The 24,071-nt window shown below is 44.9% G+C and overlaps 2 protein-coding genes across 3 annotated transcripts in view; one reads left to right on the forward strand and one right to left on the reverse strand.

Moving 5' to 3' along the window:
* Positions 1-24,071, forward strand: part of FAM168B (family with sequence similarity 168 member B) — a 226,235-nt gene that overhangs the window by 163,701 nt on the left and 38,463 nt on the right. Inside the window, exon 4 of the mRNA XM_068953630.1 lies at positions 10,756-10,833. The gene's annotated coding sequence lies outside the window, so the exon portion shown is untranslated. The remainder of the gene's footprint in view (positions 1-10,755; positions 10,834-24,071) is intronic.
* PLEKHB2 (pleckstrin homology domain containing B2) lies at positions 142-16,710 on the reverse strand. 2 transcript variants are annotated; one of them, XM_068953629.1, is made up of 9 exons: positions 16,588-16,653; positions 14,102-14,189; positions 13,065-13,112; positions 12,296-12,448; positions 11,457-11,559; positions 10,534-10,573; positions 7,951-8,040; positions 6,668-6,782; positions 142-4,422 (listed from the first exon to the last, which is right to left on the reverse strand). In XM_068953629.1, exons 3-9 carry the CDS (start codon positions 13,099-13,101, stop codon positions 4,286-4,288), a joined length of 675 nt encoding a protein of 224 aa, XP_068809730.1. In that variant the 5' UTR covers positions 13,102-13,112; positions 14,102-14,189; positions 16,588-16,653; the 3' UTR covers positions 142-4,285. The 2 variants fall into 2 exon arrangements, with proteins under 2 accessions (XP_068809730.1, XP_068809728.1); XM_068953627.1 differs by lacking the exon at positions 14,102-14,189 and having other exon boundaries at positions 16,588-16,710.

The raw sequence follows: 24,071 nt of genomic DNA on the forward strand, positions 1-24,071 counted from the left end.
CACTGCACTGTTTAGCAACCACCTTGCAAAGGAAACATTTTTCTTGTAAGCTGACTACGTGTTTAAAAACATACACCCATTTGTAGACTACCTAAATGAGAAATATTGAAAAAAAGAGTAGCAAAGACGTCAAGACGGCACTTATTTTTGCGCTTAAATATGAATTTTATTGCTAAGGATATTTTGCTATAAAGTAATAATAATATATAGCAAAAGCAGCAGTTTGGATAGGGCGTGCATGAGAAGAACACAGAACATGAAGTATCGAGAAACAAAAGCATTTATTGCATGCTACCCTCCGTGATTTATGCATTATACCTAATGTCTACTTAGGCATATCATGAGGAGGAAAGATACAAACAAGACGTTTGAGGAACATAAACTGTGAATTCTTTCTCCTTTGTTCAGCTTGCTTAGCTGGTTCAATCAACTATTGAGTCTCCACTCGAGAAAAAAAATGGAGCCTGTTTTGCATGGTATTTAGGGTAGTTCCATCTAAGCACGGCTCAGAACGTGCTTCAGCACTAGAAAAGGAAGCATCTTTGCCAGAAGTCAGGGCAGTTGCTGTGTCCACAAACACTTCCCACCCCCAACATCCCAAGTTCATAAGCCTCTACCCACTCACGGGAAAGGGGCTGACTCCGCAGCCCTCCCCACCACCACTTCTAAGCAGTAGAAGTCAATAGCCGTATTTCTGAATGTAACTAAGAATTTGGGAGGAGGCCCTGGTTGACCACTTTTTAGCATAGTCTGACTTACCAGAAGGTGAAGCATTTCTGCCCCACTCTCTGGAAGCTTAGCTTTGTGCAGCTGTCCGTACTAGAGAATCCGAATGTAACTAGTCACATGTGAACGCGAAGATTCATGAGTTCAATAAGCACTGCCATTTAACAATGAACAGACTGTAGCTGCTATGGAACAGATTTTGTCATCCTTAACCGATAGTGTACGCTGCAAAAAGCAGTGTAAGAGCCGTGGAGTTCCAGTAGCTTTAGGGAGCTCAAATATTGGGCCTGAGGTTATAAAATCACGTCTTTTGGGTGCTGTACAGGTGTAACTGGAATCCCAGCATCGTGAATAGCACCATTTGGAAGCAAACATCTGTTTAGGACTATACATTCAGTCAGCTTTGAAATGATCTTGCCAAACCTGCAACTCAGTCCCTTGAAGCAGTATCAAGAACTCTGCCCCTTCCTATCGCTTGAGCATCAACTATCTGTAAATCAGGCGAGACCTGAAATCCACTCTGGCCCTGCTCCTTCAGCTGACCCCAGCATCCACAAAACTGGAGATACAACAAGCACTGGTCTGGACAGACAGGGGCTGTGGAGTCATTGCTATGTATCCAGCCGGATATTGTTATAGATATGACCAAATCACTACTCTTCCTGAGGAACAGGAAGTAGGACAGTGTCTTCAGGAAGTGCCTCTATGAGCTTTAACTGCCGGTGAGTTCAAGCGGTTATCCCCATGCTGCTGCTTTTCTGCAGCAAGTCATCTCTAATTGTATTTCTGCGCTGAGATCAGAAAGGCTATGAGCACCTGCAATATGGAAACTGCCATTTTGATTTTGTGCAGTTTTGTACATTTACTTTTCTGGCTCCTAAATGGCTATGCTACTAGGATAAAAAAGCAGCTGATGATTTTTGTAAAAAGCAGCCCGCTGTATCAAGAACAAATTAAAACTTTCAGCTTCACTTTGTAATTTTTTTCCCCTGAAGAATATAGTGCTTGGTAAGGTTATCTTTTTAAATGGGGGCTTACTTCAATTTGAACTTTCAGAAAGTATATCATTTCTTGCTTTGAATTAATCCTAGGAATGTTCTGTGATCAACAGTCTTTATCTTACATACTTGCCTTTCATGAATTCAGGACCCAGACACACTTATCTGCTGAAAGCACAGAGAGGCATGCTCCCCTGCTGTGATCAACAGCTCTTGTAAAATCTGAACTTATGATAAATTACTAGCGGATTCATTTTGTGCTATTCTTTCATCATCATTATGAAATTCAAAGGAAGTTATAATGATGTTCAATTGTTTTATTCCCCCCAACCTTACAAGTTAAGTATCACATAGGGAGACGAGATGGAGGCATTCCACATAACTAGTTAAGAGTACAAAGCTCAAACTACTCTAAACAGCAGTGTAGACCTATAATCAGCTTCAAGATTATCTCGAGGCCTGAAAAGGTAACCTTTAGTCACTTAAGTTCCAGTCACCGCCTCTTTCTGAGCTCAAGAGTACCGAGCCTCTTAAGAGAACTTGGGTAGCGCGTGCCAGTTCCTTTTTGTTGGACTGTCAATAGGAGACTTTATGCTTTTCGTCCTCTTTTGAACCTCCAGCAAATAGAGTAAGTCCTTTTAGTACATATCATTAGCAGAACATACGCAGCTTCTATTCATCTGCGAAGGACCTGCGTGCACATAGGTATACAGTTCCAATCCAGAGCTGCAAGAAGCTCACATTCCCTGGATTAGGCCCACAGAGCTAGTAATGCAGCCGAGGGAACATCTGTCTGTTTTCTCTTGATGATTTCAGTTTGTTCAGGTTGCTCCTAAGAGTTAGGAAAACTTAGTGCTTCTCCTGATTGCTACCCAGACTGTTGTCAGAGACCTGTATTGCTTAAATATTATGGAGGGCCTACCCAAGACAGCTTTAGGATGAGATGAAAAAGCTTGCTTGAGGCTTGGCCTAAATTTACATGGGTGCCAGCTCTCATCTATTTTCATCTTTTCTGACATACTGTAAACCTTCCAAGCCTTAAGGAAATTAACCTACTTCTTAAATGAAAGCTTAAAAAGAAGAAAGCCTTAAAATATTAAAACAGTATGATTACAGGAAGCTGAAAAGTGGAAGTATAAAACTAAGTCCTCTTACTATAAAGAACACAACTTAGGCACCCTGCCTCTTTTACCTAGTTATGAAAGCACGTGTATGTCTTCTCAGTTTTCTTTCCTCTGCCAAGCACAGCTCAGCGTGGATTATAACAGGACAATTTAACGGGCCGCAGAACAGTGACACTCCAGGTTGGGTCTGTAGCGCAGCCGCCTGCAGGAGCACAGTGTTTAAGGAACCAGGCACACAAGCAAAACCAGCCAGGTTTCTCAGAGTGTTCTTCTTAACAAATTATAAGAGGGGAAGAGAGAGAGAACTGTTGAAGGTGAGGAGGGAGTGCACATATAACAAAACACAGTCTCAGCAGCGCTCAAACCTACTTGCAGACATGAACCTGGTGTAGGAAACCTTGCAGGCCGAGAAGTAGACACTATCCCAGCCATGGCAAGGGAGCTGATATCAAAATGCCTGCGTGCAAGGTCTGCTCGTGCTGTGTGTCTCTCTCTCCTCTTACTATTACTGCATGCAGAGGGGCTCTGCCAGGCCCAACAGGGCAAGGTTTGTTCAAGTTTGTTCTCTCGCAGACTCTGCAGAGCAACAGCTGTAAAGAGCAGACACGCTAGACAACGGCCTCTTCCTCGGCAGTGCGGTCAGTACAGTGTCTGAGGAGACGCTGTCTTTTCTACGGACGTGGAAGACAACTTACTGAGGAAGCTAAAGTTTCATTGCTTCTGTCTGACCAGAGAAGAGTGATACAGGATAAAGAGGGAGCTGGAACAGCAAGCATTTTTTTTCCTTGTCACTGAGCATTCACATTGTCTGGGAGAATGAAAGAACTGAGGAGTGCTGTCTCTTCTTAGCAGTTGGCTTATACGTTCTCAAAGTCTAATCTGCCTAGGTGGTGTACGAGACACGTATAGGACTCCCATCTAAGGCAATACACTACCACCTGCAGGCAAGTTTAAAAACAAAATGCACAAGCGTGGCCGTGCACCTAGTGCCAAGGAGTTTCTGTTGAGGCTGTTTTTGTCTAAGGAATGTTCAGAAAGCAGTAGTACGTATACACTAATGCAAGGCTCCTCTAAACCTTATATTCGGACCCAGAAAAATTCTTTCTGGGATGTTTATAAACATCAAGCTGTTCATGAAACTAGTGACTGCTACCATATTATGTTGGTGCTCATATTGATCCTCATTGGTACAAATCCTTAAAACTCTGAACATGAGAACAGAGTTCAAGGGCAACGCACGTCATCTTCAACCACTTCAGCTAAATGGTGCCTTTAAACTCTCCTTAGGACAGTTAAGAATCAGTTACTAAGATGTCACTAATGAAAAATAACTATTGCAATTCTTAAGGTTTAACAGTAAACAACATTACCAATATATTATTGCACACAGAATTAAATAAAGATTTTTGGAACTACAAAGATAAGAAACTGGGGAATCTAAAAAACCCAAAATAATGATCCCAGGGCCATTCCAGTTGCTGCTCCAGCAAGCATGCCCAGTGCAAGATCTCCGTCGCTGTCACGGTAACGTTCTCGAATGATGACGTGGTTTGCAGGGGGCTGGCCATAAGGTCCTAGGTAATAAGCGATCATTGAGAAGAGAAGAAAAATGTAGGTTTTAATACCATGCATGGGGATTTCAAAACACGCCCATTCCTTCACTCTCGTCCTTCCCTTTGAACGTTAAGATGATGTCAGCTGCAAAGGCGGAATGCATCTCTGCTTTGGATCCAGCCTGCACGTTTTTAGAAGAATTCCAGAGCCCAGGCAACGCTTCTGGCCTCGTGAGAGGTTAATATCTGGGAGTAAAGCTCATCTCACATGTAAACCTGAACGTTGTTCTGCACTTATACTAGTAAAGAACCTGTGAATGTCTTGTATCATTCCATGAAACACTTGGTGGATTTAATGGAAGAAGCGAGTCTAAAAATTGATTCAGCTTTTGAAGTTAAGGCAAATAGTGTAGTTCCAAAAAACCATCTCTGGCAGCTCCTAAGCCAGCAGTTTGGCAGAAGGTGCGTATCAATTACACACTCTACAATTCCTCCTTACTACTCAGTTCATCCTTCGCATCCCGGCATGATCTGCTGTGTGCCGACAGCTGTCAAATTTCTTTTCAAATAAAGAACGGCCCGGTAGTAAGGAGTTAACCCAAGGTTCAGGAAACCACCAATTGACCCCTGCTGCGCAACAGAGTTGTACAGGCTCTGCATGTCACTTTTTGTGACTTAGCTCCTACCTGTAGAGCAGGCATAATAATCGTACTGCTTTCCCTTCCAGACATTTCAGGAAGATGAACTATTTTAGAAGAGACTGCTGTGCTTTTTGTGATAGATACTGAAGTAAGGGAACTAGCAAAGCCTCTCACTCTCAAAGACGCAGGACTGCATATTCAGAAACTGGAGCTGATAGCACTGGGAAGCTCATCAGAAAGATTATGTCAAATTCAGAGAATGGGCAAGGAGGCTGAAAATATAAGGGTTTTGTTAGTTGCTAGAGATAAACTTACATCTGTAGGGTTTAGCTGCAGTAACCCTAGTGAAAGGAAACACTGAAGCTTGGTTGCTATCGGCAGCCCACAACTAGTAATTTAATACACTCGACTTGCAAATGCTTTTCAGGAGAGTTACAGTTCCGTGCTGCATTTGTTACCATACAGGTTTCAGAGACTTGGTTTCCAAGGTAGTTTTCAAAACCAGCTCCTGGGCCTTCCAACAATCCACTGCTCTTCAGCTGCTTTCAGCTGCTGAGAACCAGCAAGAACTCACCTTCGTTTGTGCTTGTTCGTCTTTATGTGATCTGCACCTTAGGAGTTCACTAACTCAGACGAGGAAAGCTTTAAAAGCTTTAGGTTGATGGCCCTCCCTTTTCACAAAACACTGGAAAAGGCTAATAAAATGATGTGACAAATCTCAAGTGAAAAAAAAAGAACTCTTCCCCACATGAAAAAATTCCCAAACAGGGATTCTTGTGTGCAGAGCCGGATCGTAAACAATTAACTAGTAAGTTAAATCCTCTGATTTATATTACCTGTACTACTCTAAAGCCCCGATTTTGTAGGACTGAGGATCTCTATGCAAAGCTAATCCTAATTTAAGATGACTAAACTAAAAGCACAACTTAAAATTGTGGTCTCTTTCATTGGGATTGAGGGTTGCGCTGCTCCAGACAAAGCAATAGGAGACTTCAGAGATGAATGTACTACCTCATAGCAATCCCAAGATCCAGAAAAGGGACTAGTTTCTACCGTGCTTTGGGGGTGGATTTACCTGTGGAACTCTTGCCTTCATTTTTAGGGACATAGCTGAGCATCACTGTTGAAATAATTAAGGAAGGAGTGTAGAGAGACAGAGGGACTGAAAGCTCCACCAGTGCTCAGTTTGGAGTCCTGAGGCAAACTTGCTGTAGCTCTCCTATCTTTCTTTAGAAAGCGTGCTGACTGTTGAAATTAGAGAGTTCCATGTGCTTCAAAAAGATGTATAAAGTAAAGCAATTTAAATAAGTTGGGATCATGCTGGGAACGCTGGATCATTTAGTGCAAATTCCATTGCACTGCCTTTGTCGTGAAAGGGTGATGGGACTTTGGCTGCAGTTACAAGTCCGGCTTCTATCTGTCAGGCTGTCATGCACGAGTGGTGGGTGGCTAAGGAACTTGAAAATAGATATCTTAGTCTGTATGCTGCATCTGAGGCAAGCATCAAGTGTCAATAACTAGGCCTTCTCTAACGTGAAAGGATGATGATTAACAGAACTAAAGCTAGAAAGGCTGACTCAAATACATTCTACATGCAGGTGGAAGATACTGTTGATACTAATTACCTGGGTATGGGTACTGGTAGGGAACAGCATAGGCTTGTCCGTTGGAGGCATAGAAGACTTGAGGACCAGTGGGGGGATACGCACCATTGTACTGCTCATAGCCATAGCCATAAACCTGGTGAAATTAAAAAGATCCGTTACAGAAGGTTTCTTTGCCACAATAGCTCTGATTATGCGCTTCAGTTCTCCCTCATTTCTAGTGCAGTTAAAGGTTCACTAAAATATGTGGTCTGTACTGATCTAGTCCATTGTCTGGAAAGGATTTGAAATGTCTGCTTGAGAAAAAAGTGCTCCTGAGCAGCATCTGCTCTCCACCCCTCCTGGCTGATGAAAGTTAGAGGCAGGGCCTGGCTCAGTGGGCAGTCACAGCAGCTTTCCCAGCTTGCTCCTCTCTGCCTTCATGCCAACAACAGCTCTCCCCAGAGCTGTAGCTCCAGGAGTGCCAGGTAGGCGGCAGCTGATCCCAAGTGAGAGAGAAACTCCAAGCAGATGAGAACTTCAGCTCAGCAACTTCCCTCCGGCACGCTGCAAGTCAGTGTCAGATTCAGGATAACTACTCTGTGGGCACATCTTTTGGAAGCAGTTCTGTTGCCTGAAAGAGGAAACCCGCTGCTGCTCTTGACTACAGCTCCCAGTAGCACTATTCTATCTATTTCTAACAGCTAAGGGCTGGAGCAGAGCAGCCGTCCCTTTGTGTATCAGTGCACGAGTTAGAACATACTGAAATTAGCGATGTATGCTGATTCAGCCGGTATCCCCTCCCCACTGCTGCTTTCTCCTCCTCCACTGCAGAACTGCACATCTGGAAGCTTAGAGTTACTGTGCTGCAAAATCCTTATACATGTTAGAAATGACAGCTCCAGTCGTTAAATCCTGTTTTTAAAACTCTTGATTTTGTATCCTTCCAGTGGTCACTCAATAGGAAAGCATGGTCACACCTCCCTGTGTCAAAGGCTGCACGGCCAAGATTTTTCGGGATTAGTCAAATGAGTTTTCCCGCTCCACCTCTAAGACGCTATTTTCCAAGTTCACTGAGCAGCCGTCCTCTCTCTTCATGTACCTCTCAGCCAAATCTGCCCCATCCCTTTCAAGGGAAATCCATGTCAAATGGTAGTGACCGATTGCTAGTGCCTTATTCCCAGCCTCCTTTTGTACAAACCTTAAAGCTCGGTGTAACCATGAAACACAACACTTCAGGCGTACAGTTTGGATGCTAGATGACATTGAGAATGGCTGCTTCTGCTACCTCACTTGTTTTAATGCTTGCCGACTGCAGCTCTTACCTCAGGTGATGGTGTAGCATATGCTGTATAGGGAGGAGGGGCTGAGGAAACGGCTGTCTCATCATACATCACTTCAGATCCCACGTAGCCCTAAACATCACGGAGAGAGGGCAGTTATTACCTTCTACAAACAGCCGGTTAGAGTAGTGCAAGGATTAAAACACTTAATGACCCAATGCAAGAGTAATATGTAGGAGTGCCACAGGTCAAGAAAGTAGTGAGTACCTTATACAATGCTGCAACAAGAAACTATTTGGAGAGCAGACCTGCAAGAAGGTGAATGGCTGATTGGCCACAGGAAGGAGCCATCCAGTTTTTTTGTGCGTGCGTGCGTGCGTGTGTGTGTGTGTGTGTGTGTGTGTGTGTGTGTGTGCGCGCGCGCACGTGCTCGTCCTCAGTTTTCAAATAAAGAAGTCTTCACAGCTAAGCTCGATTACTTCCTGGCCCCCTGGAGTGGTATCACAAAGTTCTGCAACCCTATGAGCAGACTCCCACATCAAGGAAGCAAATGGGCTAGCCCGCAGTGGCACCTGAACGTTTTGGCAGAGCAGTGTCACACTTCTTAGCCCCCTCTCGCTTTCTGCCTATCGGGAGAGAGAAAAAAAAATGCAATGTGGGAAGTGTAAACCTAGGAGGGTTGAGGATTTTTTTTTTGGGGGTGGGGGGTGAGGTGGGTTAGGGAATTACTTTGCAAATGCCACCTATAATTCTGGCCCTTTCTGAAGGCAGCCATGAGGTAAAGGTGATAACTTGAATCCACCTACAAGGAGCTCTCAAAAGATGATTAAGATTTGCTACGGTAGCTTGTATTCTTGCCCCTGATATCAGAAATGAAGCGATGCTGTTACTCAATGCCGTATCCCAAGAAAGAAATTTTAACTCCCTTTGTTGAATTTACCATTGAACTTTTTAATAGCTCAATAGAGGATGTTCCTATAAGCTCTAATAACCCGGCAGCAGAAAGACTTTTGAGGTCATACTTTGGCTACAACCCAGGTCACGCTTGCGGTGGAGATTGTAAGGCTAGTTTGAAATACGCTGCTGAAAGCACTGTATGAAGAGGCAGGTATTTCCACTACGTGACAGAAAGTCCTACAAATGCGCACATCTCAGCAGCAGTTAATGTAGTCGGTTCTGCTGCAGGGAACTTGACAGCCCTGCAAACGCCAGTGACTGATAGAGTTCTCAAAGGCAGGGTGATCACCCTGCTATTCCAGGAAAGCTACAAGGCACAGCTGGATGCTCAGTATTTCTGAGAGCCATATCAGTCACCTACGGATGGACTCAAAACCAGCTACCTAGGAACTTAGTCTGAGTCTTATTGGAGAGCTTTAATAGCATTGAAAAGTGCTAATTGAAAGTACTTCCTGTGCAGACGGCTACTTGCCTTACTTTCAGTAGTAGGGATCTGCCTTGGCTGGCAACGGTAATGCACTGGCAAGTTTTGAATAGCATCTGGCGGGGCTGGCAGCTGAGAGCCGCAGGCATGAAAAATAGCAACTCCTGCCGCCTGAAACCAGGAGTCACCATCTCACACATAAGCAAGATACAGCCCCTAAAACTAGAGCAGATAGACGATGAGTGTTGTGTCCTTCTCCTCTCACTTAACAATTCCTTCTCTTCTTATTTGATGCCATGAAACAGCGTAGAATTCTGCACTCGGACACAATTGTGTCCAGACAAAAATAGTTTTGCTGTGGCAAGTATTTGCTTTAGGCATCTACGGATATAAGTTACCTCATGGGACAGGTGCGTCAGTACAGCGGCATTGTTAGTGTGAGCCATCAAAAATGGAGGTAAGATTCTAAAAAAATAGCATTTCCCAGTGAAGCTGAAACATCTCAGGCTGTTTCTTCCTAGCCACTGAAGGAAAGCTGCTGCTGAAAAGCACTCTGGAAGGCAGCCTGGAAGAAAACCAAATTTAACACCACCCCAACAGTAGGTGGATGGATGGCGTTTCCCAAAGATTCAGTTCTCTTGTGAACTTCCAGGTTCACAGCAAGCAGGCGGATATTTTTACCATTCCTGACCTCTTTGCTAATCCCAGTTAGCATGCTCATGCAGAGGTGATATGCTCCTCCTTGGCATGCCTGCTCTCCTCTCCGAGCACCTCTTGCTCCTCTCCTAGTGCCTGCCAAGAGGCAAGCCGCAGTGTAATGGATCTACATTAACAAACAGCCCCTCCTGTTTAAGGCCAAAAGAATCACGTGCTTGTACTGAGTTTCCTTTAGCTTTACCCTCCAAAGGCAACAAATACTAGAAGGAGTGGTGAGTGCATTTCGGTTGGTTGCCTAGCATTTACTTTTTGCCCATCGCCTCAGTGCTCACTTCCGCTACAGATCAGCTTCCCAGTCATTCACTGGACCTGGCTCCAGGGATGACATGTGCTTGTGATCCAGAGGATCATTCTTCTCCCCACATACAGGCTGCTGCCACAAAATCCTCCTTTTATCATCATGCTTATGGCCCTGTTGTATTCCAGCAGAAAAGGATGGAACATGATCTGAACGGTAAGCGGCCTCACCACAGATAACAGTGACAGGCTGCTTTTCTATCAGTATGAAGTCTGGATAGTACACTCACTGTGTTTGTTCTGGCGTCCTGCAGAGCCATTTTCCATGCCCTGCAAGAAACATTGTTTAGTGGAACAGTCATGAAAATTAATGCCACTTTTTAGGAGTCTGCAAAAAGCAAGGTTAGTAACTAGAGGTACTGCAGAAGCAGAGTTTAAAACACTGTATCTGTCAAAGCCTAATGCACCAAAGCATTATGCCAGAGACTGAAAAACAATTATTTCCCTTGCAGAGCTGAGAAGGAATGAGGGAGACCAAGAGAAGAAACGCACACAGTTTTGAAGGTCCTCACTGCAAGCACGACAGCCAGGTAATATGTAGCCACATTTAGAATAAGGTAATAGGAAGAGATGTACCATGAGAGTTGTATCTCCTGCCCTGAGGAGTTGTGTGCGTGCTGAATAGAGAGTGCAGGTCTGGATGCTCTTACAGTTTGAATGAAACGTGCATGTACGTCACACAGATACTCCTGTGCCATATGGCTAGGAGCATGCACGGTGCACCACACCTACTGGGGAAACCCTGGTGGTAGATGTTATCCAACTGTATGCAGCCAAACTCAGTTGAAAGTTCACAATAATGGAGTGTTCTTCCTTACAGTACTGACTGGGATGTGCCGGGGCGCTATGTGGGTTAGGTACTACTTGAAGAATGGGAAGGAAAAAAATCTGTTCCGCATGTCTTGTGTTTACCATATTAATGGGTTTTCAGTGAGTTCCTTGCATTTAGTTTAGAAGAACTAAAGCAGTGTTGTAAGGGAGCAATGTTTTTTTGTCACTGAGAGCCTGCTGAACAAAGTTGCCTTTACTTTCTTGGAAAGTTTCTTGAAACATGTCTCTGAAAGTCGACATGAAGGCAAATAATTGGGGAGAGGGAGAAAAGGGTAGGTGAAAGAGGAAGAGGCAGCAAAATAGTATTCTTTGGCAGACTTACAGGCAGTCATCTGCACTCTCTGCACAGAGGTTGACTGTCTTCCCATCACGGCAAACAATTTGCAGTAAACAGTCTCTCTGCTTCCCCTCTGGAGGCTGGAAATCTGAGCCAGGAAAAAAGGAGATGAACTGGAAAATATCCATAACCAGAATATCATGATCCTGTTTACAAGAAGGGAGATGGTTTGTGCAGAATGTTGAACAAAATAAACTAGGGCCAATTATAGCTGCTTTTCTGTGGCACCAGAACAAATTACAGAAGGAAATAACCTGCTCTGTTTCTAGCATGTCCTGAAAGGAACTAGCTCTTGAACCTCATTCTGTAAAAATGCAGGTGTCTTACAGCAGAACCAGTATATACTTAGCAGTAAGTAGTCTCCCACACTTAGGTCTTTCACTGATCTGGCATCAAGTGGAAAACTAACTGATGCTAGAAGTGAACTTAATGCTTGAGAAAAACCTGCTGAGGTTTCCCATCTCCAGTCCTGCCTCTACCTCCAGCAAACTCTAATTACACCAGTAATGCTCTATAATCAGACACATGACAGGCTACTGCCAGCACCCCCCTTCTCACGCCCATGCCTGCCACCTGCATATATAGTACACTGTCCTCCGTCTGAGTTTTAAAAGGCAGTCTCAAACCCTGAGGTGATCTATCACGTGGTAAGACTATGCCGTGGACATCTTTAAGGGGATGTAATATTTGGGTTTTTTTAATGGCAATAGAAGTTGCCCACTCTGGGCATGTTTACTTCTGCAGTAGTGTTGTAAGTGGTATGCTGAGCAGGCACGGAAGCTTCTTGAAAAGAAGCTCTGAACACACAAGTCCTGAACTATTACCTCGACATTCATTCCCCACTCTGAGGTTGATGCAATGGATTCGCATATGGATTTTATCTTCTATATCATGGCGATTCTGATCATCGTAGAATATTAAACGGCCATCAGACCATAGGTCAAACCAGTTCTTCTTCCAGCGCCGTAAAATAGTACCTTAAAAATCAGACGGTTAATTTTGGGGGCAGAGATAGGGAAGTATTTGTGCCTTAATAGAAATAAAGCCAACAAATCCTTCCTAGGTGACATGGAAGACAAAGGCATTCTGAGGTTCCAACCACTCATTCCTAATAAATTTTGTACTGAGAAGTCTCTGCTTCAGGACATTACAGATTTGGGTTCAGCATCTTAATCTCGCATTCAGAGTCGCAACAGAGTTTATTTTAAGTGCATAACCTGGCGCTTTAGTTCTAACTTGCTGCAGGAACAAGCAGAAATCATGACTAATTGAAGATGTTAAGGTTAGGTGTCGGGTAAAGTTCCCACGCCTCTACCTGTATAGCAGTTAATTACAGACCAGCATCTGAAGCTGGACATCACGCTCAGACACCTCAGATGCGTTATATCCTGTGTCCCCAAAAGGTCACATGGAAATGCTGCCCTAACAGGTCATTTTGTGAAATATCCTAAAATTAAAAAGGGGGAAAAAAAGAAATCCCAGAGACCTAGAGACTTTTTAAAGACAGACCTGAGAATTACTGATTCGCTGTGATGTTTTTTGACAAAGTGAGACTCGCTGGGGAGAGAAGTAAGTAAAAGGCCCATGACTTACTTTGCCGGAGCAGCCATCCACTCTTCACAAATGCCATTGCTGCTTAATCTAGTGGAGGGAAGAGGAAGGTATGGGGGGGACAGTCTTCAGTATAGCACAACAACACATTAGAAAGAGGCATCTCAAGATCTAATGTCATGGTGCACCCAGCTTGCGTTGCAGAGAGACAGCAGAGATCCTCAAGGTAGATCTCCGCTGAAGTTTCTCTGTAAGGCACAGAAGACTGTCTGTAAGGCACCTAAGACTTACCGACTGGAGCAAAGCGCGCCATACCTACGGCATTACAGAACCACTCTGCATCTGGCAGTCCACTGTGACTATCAGAGACCGTTTTTGAGTTAACCTGTGAAAGCGTAAGTTTACAAATACCTCTCTCCCAGCATGGGAATAAGACAGACTGGCGTGACAGCTTCCTGATTGGCCACCAGTTGCTTTCAGAGTTGTTCTCTTGACATAGTTGCGCTTCCTCTATTCTGCAGTCTCAAGTTACCAAGTACCCTCACTTCCTCCCTCCCTTTTTCTGGACTTCCTCTTCTTTTTTCTTACTCATTGGCTCAAAGTCCAGCCAAAACAGAAGCTGAATCAGTTTGACAGGAATAAGGTTGTTTTTATGACTTGTATTTCTTCCAGATTGTCACTGGCACCCTTCAAGATGTGTGTAAATAGGTAAAAGTTAAGCCCATAAAGTGAGATTCCTATTTCTCCTTAGGTTTTAAGTGAAACTTGAAATGGCAGGCAAGGTCCTTGCATTAAATCCAGGTTATCACACATGACATTCAGTCATTCTGGTTTATTAGCATGGTAAAGAAAAGAGATCAAACATAGCACATGTTGGAGGAAGGGCTTTTATTTTATAAAGCTTAATGGTGTTCTGACTGCTGTTCTAAGATGAATTAATAAAACCACAACTGTCTGGATGTAATTTATCTAGAACAGCAGGAACGTTAAGTGTTTTGTAAGCTTCCCTCCAGAAGGCTGGCTTTTTTATAAACTGCTTGTGAAGCCTGCAGGCCAGTGTAAGAGACAGATACATTTACCTTGTAGCAGCATAAGAAGGGCGTGAAAAGTGGCATAGCAGATTTGATAGACAGATGAGGTCTCCTCAGGTGAGGAATGTGTTTACAGCTGGGAGGAAGAAAGGAAAGAGGAGAGGGTTTTCTTCCAGTGAAATATAGTTAGTAATTATCCACTTGTTCTCTGATAGAAATATATATGTTGTCTATTGGATATTACTTGTAGCTGTGTCCTCTTCACAGTAATGGGCAATTACTGTAGCGTAGAACTAGAGACTGTATCCAGCAGAACTTCGTATTTAAAGGAACGCTACATCCAGCACAGGCCCTGGTGCGATGGTGAGAACCACCTCTAAGTAGAGCTTAGACTCCAAGATGTATTTAAAAATAAACCTCTTACTCTTGGATTTTGTACTGTCTTGCTGGGGGAAACTGTTTAGCTGACAGCCCATTGGAAGGGACTGTTGGACTCCTATCCTGCTTTAATCCCGGTCAGTGTTGCCACAGCAGCTCGGCACCCCCAAACGCATCACATGGACTTATCCCCAGTGCTCTGAGGTACAAGCATGCTGTCGTCGTTGCTCTGCAGAGGGAGAGCTTCCGAAACAGAAACTAATCCCTCATCCAGCGTGACAAAGTGATAGACAAAGGACCTGCGCCTCATTCTCCCACCTCCCCAGCAAATGCTCCTCTCCTCTGGACTCTCCTTTGCAAGGAAACACTCTTCTTGCACTTCTGCAGTAACAGTTCTCTCCAGTGGTGCTTCTGTGCCTGCCTGCGTGCTCACGAAGGTGCAATCCTGTAAATTTCCAGAAGCCTTTTTCATAAGATAAGAGCTAACAAAGAGCTTGCCCGAACGTCGCCTTAGTCACAAGTGCTAGATCGGGAAGTGAAGGGTTTGTTGTTGCCTTTAAAACTACTCGGTTACACAACAGCATAATTAGACTTAATGGAAACAGTCGCATAAAGGGGAAGAAAGGAAGAAGGAAGAAGAAAACGTTCCTCCTGACAAATTAAGTTTGCGTGGGATACAGAATGCCTCATAGTCAAAGTCTCACGTTATAGAACGTCTCCCAGCTGTCGAGGGCTACAACAGCAAAAGCGTTTTCAGCAGTCTATGCACGGTACAGTACCGTGCATATAATCTCAGACGCAAGAACTGCATTTTCCCAGCACAGAATGTAAGTGCCCCGAACTTCTGCTCTGGATTGAGAGCAAAGAATCTCACAGAACAATCTCAGTCAGCACCTAAGTAGGAGGTGCAAGAACAGATGTTCTTTTCTGGTCTTCTTTAAACAAAAGCGTTCATTTCAAGTCCAATACGGTGTTTGCAGTCAACACACATTACATTTAAGTGAATATTTCCAGAGCTGGGCGATAGCCTGGCAAGATCAGTTCCAACTGAGTAGTATTTGCTTGTTCAACTAGCTCAGTGCAACCGACAGGGAAGAGCGGGACTTAAAAATAGATAAATCAATTTCTTTTATTACCAGCCTCAATAAAAGTTCATTGGTGACTGAAACCTAAAAGCAATAACACAAGTCAAAAGTAAACATTGCAAAGGGGTGGGACGATTCCTTCCTGCTCCCTAGAATAGCAGTTTTCCTTTTTAGCGCAGAATATAATCTAGAATATCAAGGAGGTTTTTTTCCAGTTCACTTCTTATTCTCAGGTCCAGGTGGCTGGTAGCAAAACCAGCCTTCAGAGCAAAGCAGTCTTCAGCGCTTCCACTTGCAGTTTGCAATTACTGGAGCGATTTTAATTAATGCAGTCAAACTAGCAGTAGACCTGATTCTGCGGTACATGTGGATGGAAGGGGGTTCACCCAGGCGGGCCTAACCAGGGAAGTGAGGCCCAGGCATCCAGCTGTGCCCACACACACCTCATTGTTACTTTAATCCCCAGACTTCAGCTACAGAACTACACAAAGCCTCAGGCTGAGCTGAGTGCTCAGATTTAACCCTATTTGCCTCCCTCCCTTTAAAGCTAACGGAGCTTTCTATTTTTAGGACTTTCTGACCTTGCGACGAGCTATGTGTAAGCCTTTTTTTCCCATGAAGTTGTGTTTATTCTAGCGCATGCCTAGGTCTACTGAGAGAGATGGGTCTCAGTTCAAAACCTGTTGGCACTCGGGAACTTGCGCGTTCAGGAAGAGCAGCTGGGAGAAGCGGCACCCCGCCGCCTGCCTCCCGCGGGGACGGCTCCCCCGCCGGTCCCCACCCGTCCAGCCCGGCTGCGCTTGGCGGCTGAGCCAGAAGGGGGTTTCCAGCAGGAGCTCCCCGGTCCTGCCGCAACACACCGGCCCGTGCGCCACCCGCGCCACAGCGGGGCCAAGCGCTGCCGCCTACCCGGGCTCTCCCCGCGGAGGGGCCGCGGCGGCCCAGGCCTGCGCCGCCGACCTTGGCGCAACCGCAGTGCGCCCTGCGGCCCCCGGGCCCGGCCCTGCCCCACCGCCGCTGCCGCCGCCGCCGCTGCCGTGCCCAGCCGATGGCGAGCGCCGCCGCACCTACCTGCCGCCGTCGGCCGCACTCCGCCACCGGGCCGCGGGCACCGCCGTCCCCGCCGTCCCCACCCTGACGTCAGCCCGCCGCGCCGTGCCGTGGTGCGCCGCCCGCAGCCGGCCTCGGCGCCGCCGCGGGGCCGCCCGCCCGCCCGCCGGGTGCCCTGCCGAGGCCTTTGCCGGGGGGCAACACGCTTTGGGTGCGAATGTGCTTGTCCGTGTTGTGGTTTGTCCCCGGTTTGTCTTATTTTTTAATTTGGCCAAGGCGCACAATTTGTGAGTATTTTACTTGCAGTCCTTTTTCCACGGGTTAGCCAGCTGCACTGTGCCCACCAAACTAAGGCTTTTCGACTTCAGTTTTCTTTCTTCCTTTCTACTTGTAATGATTACAAAAGGAGCAACCTCTGGTACACCATGGAGTTGTGCTAAAGAATGACAGCCACTTTCTTCAAGCAATCATATGGGTTTTTAAGGCCAGAAAGGGCCAGCTAATCTGTGGTTTCTTACAGGAAACAAGGCCAGAAAGTTTGTCCCAGTGATTCTTGCACGACAACTCTAAACTCCACTTGGGCTGGTGCTTCCCATGCACTGCGAGATCTCAGCTGATGGAGAATGCACGGTATCACTAATCATCTTCCCAATTCAAATTGTCTTTTCCATTTCTAACCCAAAACGTTTGGTAAAATTACACTTTAAAATGAGAAAAAACACTTACCCAGACCTAGTATTTCTCCTGGATGGTGAACTCTCTTACTAAAGCTTTCCCTTACATCATCCTGCTAAGATACAAGGCAACACTACTCCTGTCCTCATAAGAAGATGTAAAAGACCAAAAAAAGTGTCATTAATTGGTTGACTTCAGCCAATCTACAAAATTGTTTTTTCTTTTACGATTCAATCATATAAAAATAGTGTTTGTCACAGTTAAAATTTCTCTTCATCTGTCAGCAAGCTTCTGGAGTTCCTGCTTGGAGTTCTCTCTTCCTGAGCACAACCACAAGTCTAACTAGAAATTACCTGGAAAGCCTGTAATACTACAGTTCCTGTCTGCCAGCTATCCCATCTGTTGATACATCTTTGAAGTACAGTGAAAGTGGTGAAGGTAGAATAGGGAGGAAAAAGAGAGCTCTATCTGTAAGCAGAACTGCAGGTTTCGGAAGCAACCAGTAAATGGGATTTGTGTAAAGCAAATTCTTCAGCAAAGTCATTAAGTCTTCCTATTTATGCAGGAGTCTTTTCTCTGAGGCTAAAACAGTTTACTCTTGGTTGTTGAAGAAGTGGTTTCCGGAACTTGGAGGTATTTGGTTAGAGAAGGAAGATGAGACAGTTTTTGACTGGAAAGGGGCGCTACGCATTTCTTCTGAAAAGAAAGATACTCCTCTTGAGCGTTTGGGAACCTTAGCAGATCCTATCCTTGATGAGCTGTCACTGTGTCACCTGCCTCTTCAGCAGGCCTTCAAGGTGTTGGCTGCTTGCATTCATATCAAATTTTGATTTTCAGATTGTGTTTAAAACCATGTTAAAATTCCTTGAGAAACTTGTCATGGTGTTTCCTGAATGTATGTCCTCTATAGGTCAAGAAGAACGTCAAGACTTTGCTAAGTAGCTGTCTGGGATCCCAAGGATTGTGTCCTCTATTGTATTGACCTTGGAAACCCAGTTACGGCTATGAACCAAGAGTCAGAGCAGTTGCCCTGGAGTTTCTGGGTCACCCAGGTCCCCAGCCGTGGGACAGTCCTTTCGAAAGGTGTTCCCCAGAGGCACCGATCCAGGAAACACCAGGTCTTCAGCCTGTCAGAAACCCAGGCATATGCTGGAAATCCATGCAAACACACGTTAGGCTTATCATCTCGTTAAAACTTGAAATGTTTTGAGTGAAATATGTTGGGCTCAGCATTCGCTGAGGAATCAGGAAGTTTCTAGCTAGCTGTGCCGTAGAGCTGAAGGCCTGAGTCTTTACACACCGAGAAAAAAAAGCCAGACTACTTAGCTGAATGCTATTACAGATGTGGTTTGTCTATAGATTTGGCAAAAAGGAGTGTTTGCAGTATACCAGTGAAGTGTGGAAATGAAAGTGTTTGTTGGAATTTTAAGGCTTTTCATGATTTTAATTTGCCTGTTGATATTCAAAGCATGGTATAAGAATTATCCCTCAATTACATCTTTAAAAATAGGTGGAAAGTTTTAAAGTTACCAAAACTCATATTTCTTACTCTCATTCTTGTCCTGAATCAAAGAAAACTAGGCTGTAGTTCAGCTTATCAGTTGTAGTAAAACATGCCAGTTTAAATTCAGTTGGGAAGGTAACTTTTTAAATGCGTAAGAAACTACTTTTTGTAAAAATGTATTTGGAAAAATTGAGCCCTGTGGCGACTTCTAATTCTTTGGCAGTTAGCTATTTGCATAATGCAGATGAGTTTCTCTCTTAATACATGCTAAATTTTGAATGCCACCAACTTAAGTACTTATTTAAAGTTCCACAGTCGTTTGAGGGTCTTTGAAGATTCTTCTATGCTGCTGAAATACGTATTTCAGATTTCCTAATTCTGTTTGTAAAAATGTAATTCAGCTCTAAACCAAGCAGAGTACACACATTCTCGTCAAGAGCAAACAAGTTGTTTTAAACAAAATACACGCCAGTATTCTTAGGGTGCGATTATTAATTCTGTTAATACTAAATAGTAATAAGGTGCCAACCCAGGCTGCAAAATCATATTAAGAATCAGCATTCCTTGCAAGTTAATGAAAGAAAAAGTATTCAAGCAAAATATTAAAAGTTCAGTGGAACAACCCTGTTTGCAACAGGCAGGTCAGGAGAGTTGCTGCTAGAAAACACTTGAATAAGGAATTACAGTGTTTGGAGCTGAGACTCCAAATTTGTTACTATTGTTCCCATTAGTTTTTCAAAGCTTAAATATGGCAGTTGTGGGCAACTTGAATGTGGTTAGGCGTTAGGTGAGAAGAGCAGAGGAGAGGTCCGAAAATAAAGAGGTGCAAAACCAAGATTTGATTAAGCGTTCATAAAGCTAGCCAACTGTGCAATAGTTTGTACACCACCTATAAGGATTCCCTGACGGGAGGGAGGTGGGAAAGAACATATTTCTGGCTTTCCAGAAGTTTTTTCAGTTTCTTGTGTGCTCTCCGCCATGCACAAAATATTCGCAAACAGAAAGATGAATCATCGGTTTAGGAAAAAATCTTTACCCAGACTGTCTTAACACACTTCCTTGTCTCTGCTGGAAAGCTTATCTTAGCTCCAGCCATTCCCTTGGGTAACTGACCTACAGCCAGGATAAAAATTCCTTGGCACATGGCCATTTTATGTGCCAAAACAGATCTATGTTATCGGCTTTTGTCGCATTTTATGTGAATCTGAACAAAGCAAAAAGCAGTAGTCACCTGTGCTCAGGAGGCTACTTGGGCAGCACAGCAGTAATTCAGACAGTGGTATGAGTGTCTAGTTAGCAACTGAGGGAGTTCTCATGGTGTCATACGGAGGTCCCAGCCAAGGCAGCGGTATGCAGGCAGCGTGGGACAGCCTTCTCGCTGAGTAACTAAAATCCAGACAGGTCTCCTAGCAGAAGTGAGCAGAAGTGCTTGTTTTGCACGTGAGGAACTGAAGGGCCCAGATTTTAAAATCTCTCTGGGTGTTGTTCCACTCAAAATTGCAAAACGTAGCATATCCACCTAACGAAACATAAAATATAATGGCAAAACATAGCATATCTGTATAAAGTATCTGGAAAACAAAATGACCCGTATTTGCAGACCGTGCTAGTGTTCAGCTACATTCAGCTGCCCTCCTCTAGCTGATTGTAGCTGGTGGTGAGGAGGAGGCGGTATAGGCTGTAGGACGTGCGGGCAGCCAAGCTGCCAGGGATTATGGGGGTATATTACGATTGCAGGCGTGCAGGAAGGGCTGTGCCAGCTGTCTTCCCAGTTGTTACCTCTGAGGGCTAGATTTTGCTGGTAGTGATGTGAGCAACAATCTGCTATGGAGATATAGCAGACTTGGATTTTCAGAGCAATTGCTGAACTTGGGACACCTATATTTCAGAGTTGAGAAAAGCCTGACTTGCTCTTGAAAACAGGTGTTGCCTTTAACACCTGACTATATCTCTAGCATACTGACAGCAAGACCGAGAGGCTTGCCCAGGTGCATGAGGAAGCTGTGGCAGAGCTGGAAGGTGCTCCGTCTTGACCTACAACTGAAACCATCCTTCCTCTCGCTTTCCTCCCTCTCTGGCCCAAGCTTTGTAGAGCGCGCCTGACAGCTTAGCATGCTTCGTCAATAAAATGGCTCCCTCCGATACGTCCTCCAGAGGAAATGATAGGGAGAGTTAAATGTAAATAAAATGCTCTCTGCAGCTTATAGGTGCAAGGGCATAGTAGCCCTCTAGGGAGCAGGCTGTGGACTGCACTGACAATAGCAGACAAGCAGAAAGTCCAGCCAAAAGCGGAGGAACTTTCTGGGTGAGACTCAGGGATTTCATTGTCCGCCTCTACTGCTTGGATTTAATTAAAAACAAACTGGCAGGAGAAAGATCATGTGCTTATCACACATGCTGGCAGGTCACACCGCTAGAAAGCCGTTTCACTGTTAGTGATGAGCCTGTTTGACCGGCCTGTTGGGCAGGAGCAGAGTTTTGGATTTCACTTTTATTTGTAGGCAGTTTTGAAAAGCACAGGATTACTGGGGATAGGCTAGGTCCTTGGCCACTTGCAGAAAAGCTCCTTTCTCATCACAGCCATTCCCCGGCAGCTGTGCTTGGGCCTGACGGACAGCTCGTGTCAGTGGGAGTGTTTCCACTGACTGCCTGGGCCCTGACTGTCACCTTCTTTACTTTGTGTAGGCTGTACTATTCCATTAGCGTTTGGAGATGGTATCACGCATACGAAGGAGAGGATTTGCACTAAGGCTCAGAGCCTAAAGAGAGACATGGCAGGGGAAGAGCGAGAGTTTGAAAGAGTAGTTGTACCCCATTTTCATGAAGGGGACGGAAGCACAGGGACAGTAAAACTTACTGGCAGTCACTCAAGAAAATCTGCGCCAACGCAAGGAATTGGATCTAGACCTCCTGGTGCCAGGCTACAATATGGTTTTGTTCCCTCCTCAGTCTGCCTTTGTCCAGTGGCCACCATCATGGGAGCTACTGTCTATATTCCCACTGCCCATTTGGTCTGTCATTATATTTGAACCTCAGTAGGGAAGCCTCAGTCACATGCTGCTTGTTAGTGAAGATCAGGATTCTGGAGGGGTCGGTTTTGGAAGAGTTGTTGGTGAGGGGGCATCTCTTTTGCCTAACTTCATTCTGTGAAGCCCATTGAAACTGGGAAGTAAAAAGTTAACTCCCTTAATGTGGCTTTGAAGACCTTCTTTTTGTTATTTCTAAACGCGTGTTGAGCCTACTCTTTTAAACTGAGCCTGCCTCGCAGCAGGAGTCATCATAACTTCAGAGGGGTTTGCATTAGGCCCCATATTCTTCCCCTTCTCTTCCAGCGGCCAAACGTTAAAGCACCTTGTCAAAAAGTGGATGATGGCTTCAGTTTGTTTCTTGGGAGCCATGCTGCTCTGTACTGACTACACTGAAATGTATAGGAAGTGTTTGTGCTTGACTTCTGCTTTTTATAGAGACAAGCTCCAAAGTCTGCATCTGCTAGAAGCCTCTGCATGCCTTTTGATTAAGCAGCAGGAGCTCTGGCTGAGGGTAGAGCTTCTTGACTTAACTGTGTTTTATTTCTGCAGCTAAGCGCCGCCAAACAGTGCTGAGGTGTTCTGGTTTTCTCTGAGGTGAAAATAGAAAATCTGACAGCTGCTTTCCAGAAGCGGCCCTGAAGGAAGGCCAGCACATCACACACCCCCAATCCCAGGTATTCCAAACTCTGCTAGGAAAAGGGTCTGCCAAGCTGCCTGTCCCCACTGGGATCCTCTGACCCAGTTGCAGCACTGGGGCCAGCACATAGGGCAGTACCGTTTGCTGCTGCTAAGACAAGCCAGAAGCAAATTATCTGCCGCCAGAACAGGGAGGAGGCCAGTGTGGAAGTATGCCTTAGAAGTGCCTCTCCTGATCTACCCCTTTGTATATAGCTTTCCTGAATGATCATTCTCACTTAATTCTCCTCCCTTTCAGACATCCTCCCCATCGCTTGTGATGGGTATTTATTTTATCTTGATGATGAGGTATTCCTTTTATCTTGCACATGCTGTTATATACCTCCTGGCATCTTTTCCACAAGGCCCACTTTCACTTACCCACTTTTATCCAGTGAAACTAGCGTGTCAAAATTTGCGACTCATTTACAGCAGTATGAGCTAGGACAGGGCCACCGAGGCCCATTTTCACTATGGCAGAGCAGAACATCAGATACAGACATTGAAGCAGAAACGTTTTAGGCCTTGCAGGCTACAAGAGGAAGAACAGGGAATTCAGCACCTGGCGTTAGCATTCAGCTTGCAGAGTTATTAGGAAGAGGGGGGGGCATGTCAGGAAATACGCAGAAGAAAATGCACTCTGTCCAAGCAGAAGTCCAGATTTTATATCTGGTTGAAATTGTCCAGATATGAATCTGGCATGCAGAGCGGCTTCATTCCAGCCTGCACCAGGCTTTCCTTCTTGTGGAAACCAGGCTGCAAAGAATGGAAGTACATGTCCGGGTTGAGCTAAGAAGCTTCCCTTCCCTCCTTCCCCTGCCGTGATAGTGCAACAGTGCTATAGGGTCTGGCAGCCTGAACCTACCTAAGGTAATCGTACTGGATTTGGGTCAGAGAAGAAATGTTATCCCGTTTTATTTCCTTACTGTATCAGGTCTGGAAGTATTTGCAGGTTGCTATAAAACACCAGAAAGATGAAGAATGTAAAGGTTTTTATTTGAAGTACTGAAGGTATTTCCCCTATGTTAATATGTTGGGCCAGCACTGGAAGAGACAGCCCTTAATTAGGATGCAGGGAAAAATATTACAGAAGATGCCAATTTATGTAGTAATTGACAAACCTAGAGAGGATAAAGCTATCCATATTGTACGTTCTTTGCACATGCAAAAACTTAAAAGACAGTCCTTGACAACTTCTGTGTGCCTTGAAGAAAGCATTCACCAGAAACCAGTGACGGGAACAGTCAAGCTCCAGGCATGGAGCCAGTATGGAACTGATTTTTAGAGGGTGTGTGGATCAATTGCTAAGGCTTCTGAGTAGACGCTAAAAGCTCTGTGCGTTACTTGAAAAGCAAACGTCCGTGATCTAACAGCAACCAGAAATGGAAAGGCCAGTTGCTATTTGTATCCCGGTTAGGACAGACGCTTGGGGCATCTCTGTGCACTAAAGACTGTATGTGCACAAAGAAAGACACAGCCTTTGCTCCAGTAATTTATCATTTAAAAGACATAAGAGTGACATAGAGTGACATGGAGTGATCTCAGGAATTATGATTTCACTGCGGTTTTATTGCCAGCTGTGCCTGTATTTCAAGGTGAACCGTCTGGTTTGCAGCTCTGGA

This window comes from Struthio camelus, chromosome 9 (genome assembly GCF_040807025.1).
Source record: "Struthio camelus isolate bStrCam1 chromosome 9, bStrCam1.hap1, whole genome shotgun sequence".
Lineage (NCBI taxonomy): Eukaryota > Metazoa > Chordata > Aves > Struthioniformes > Struthionidae > Struthio > Struthio camelus.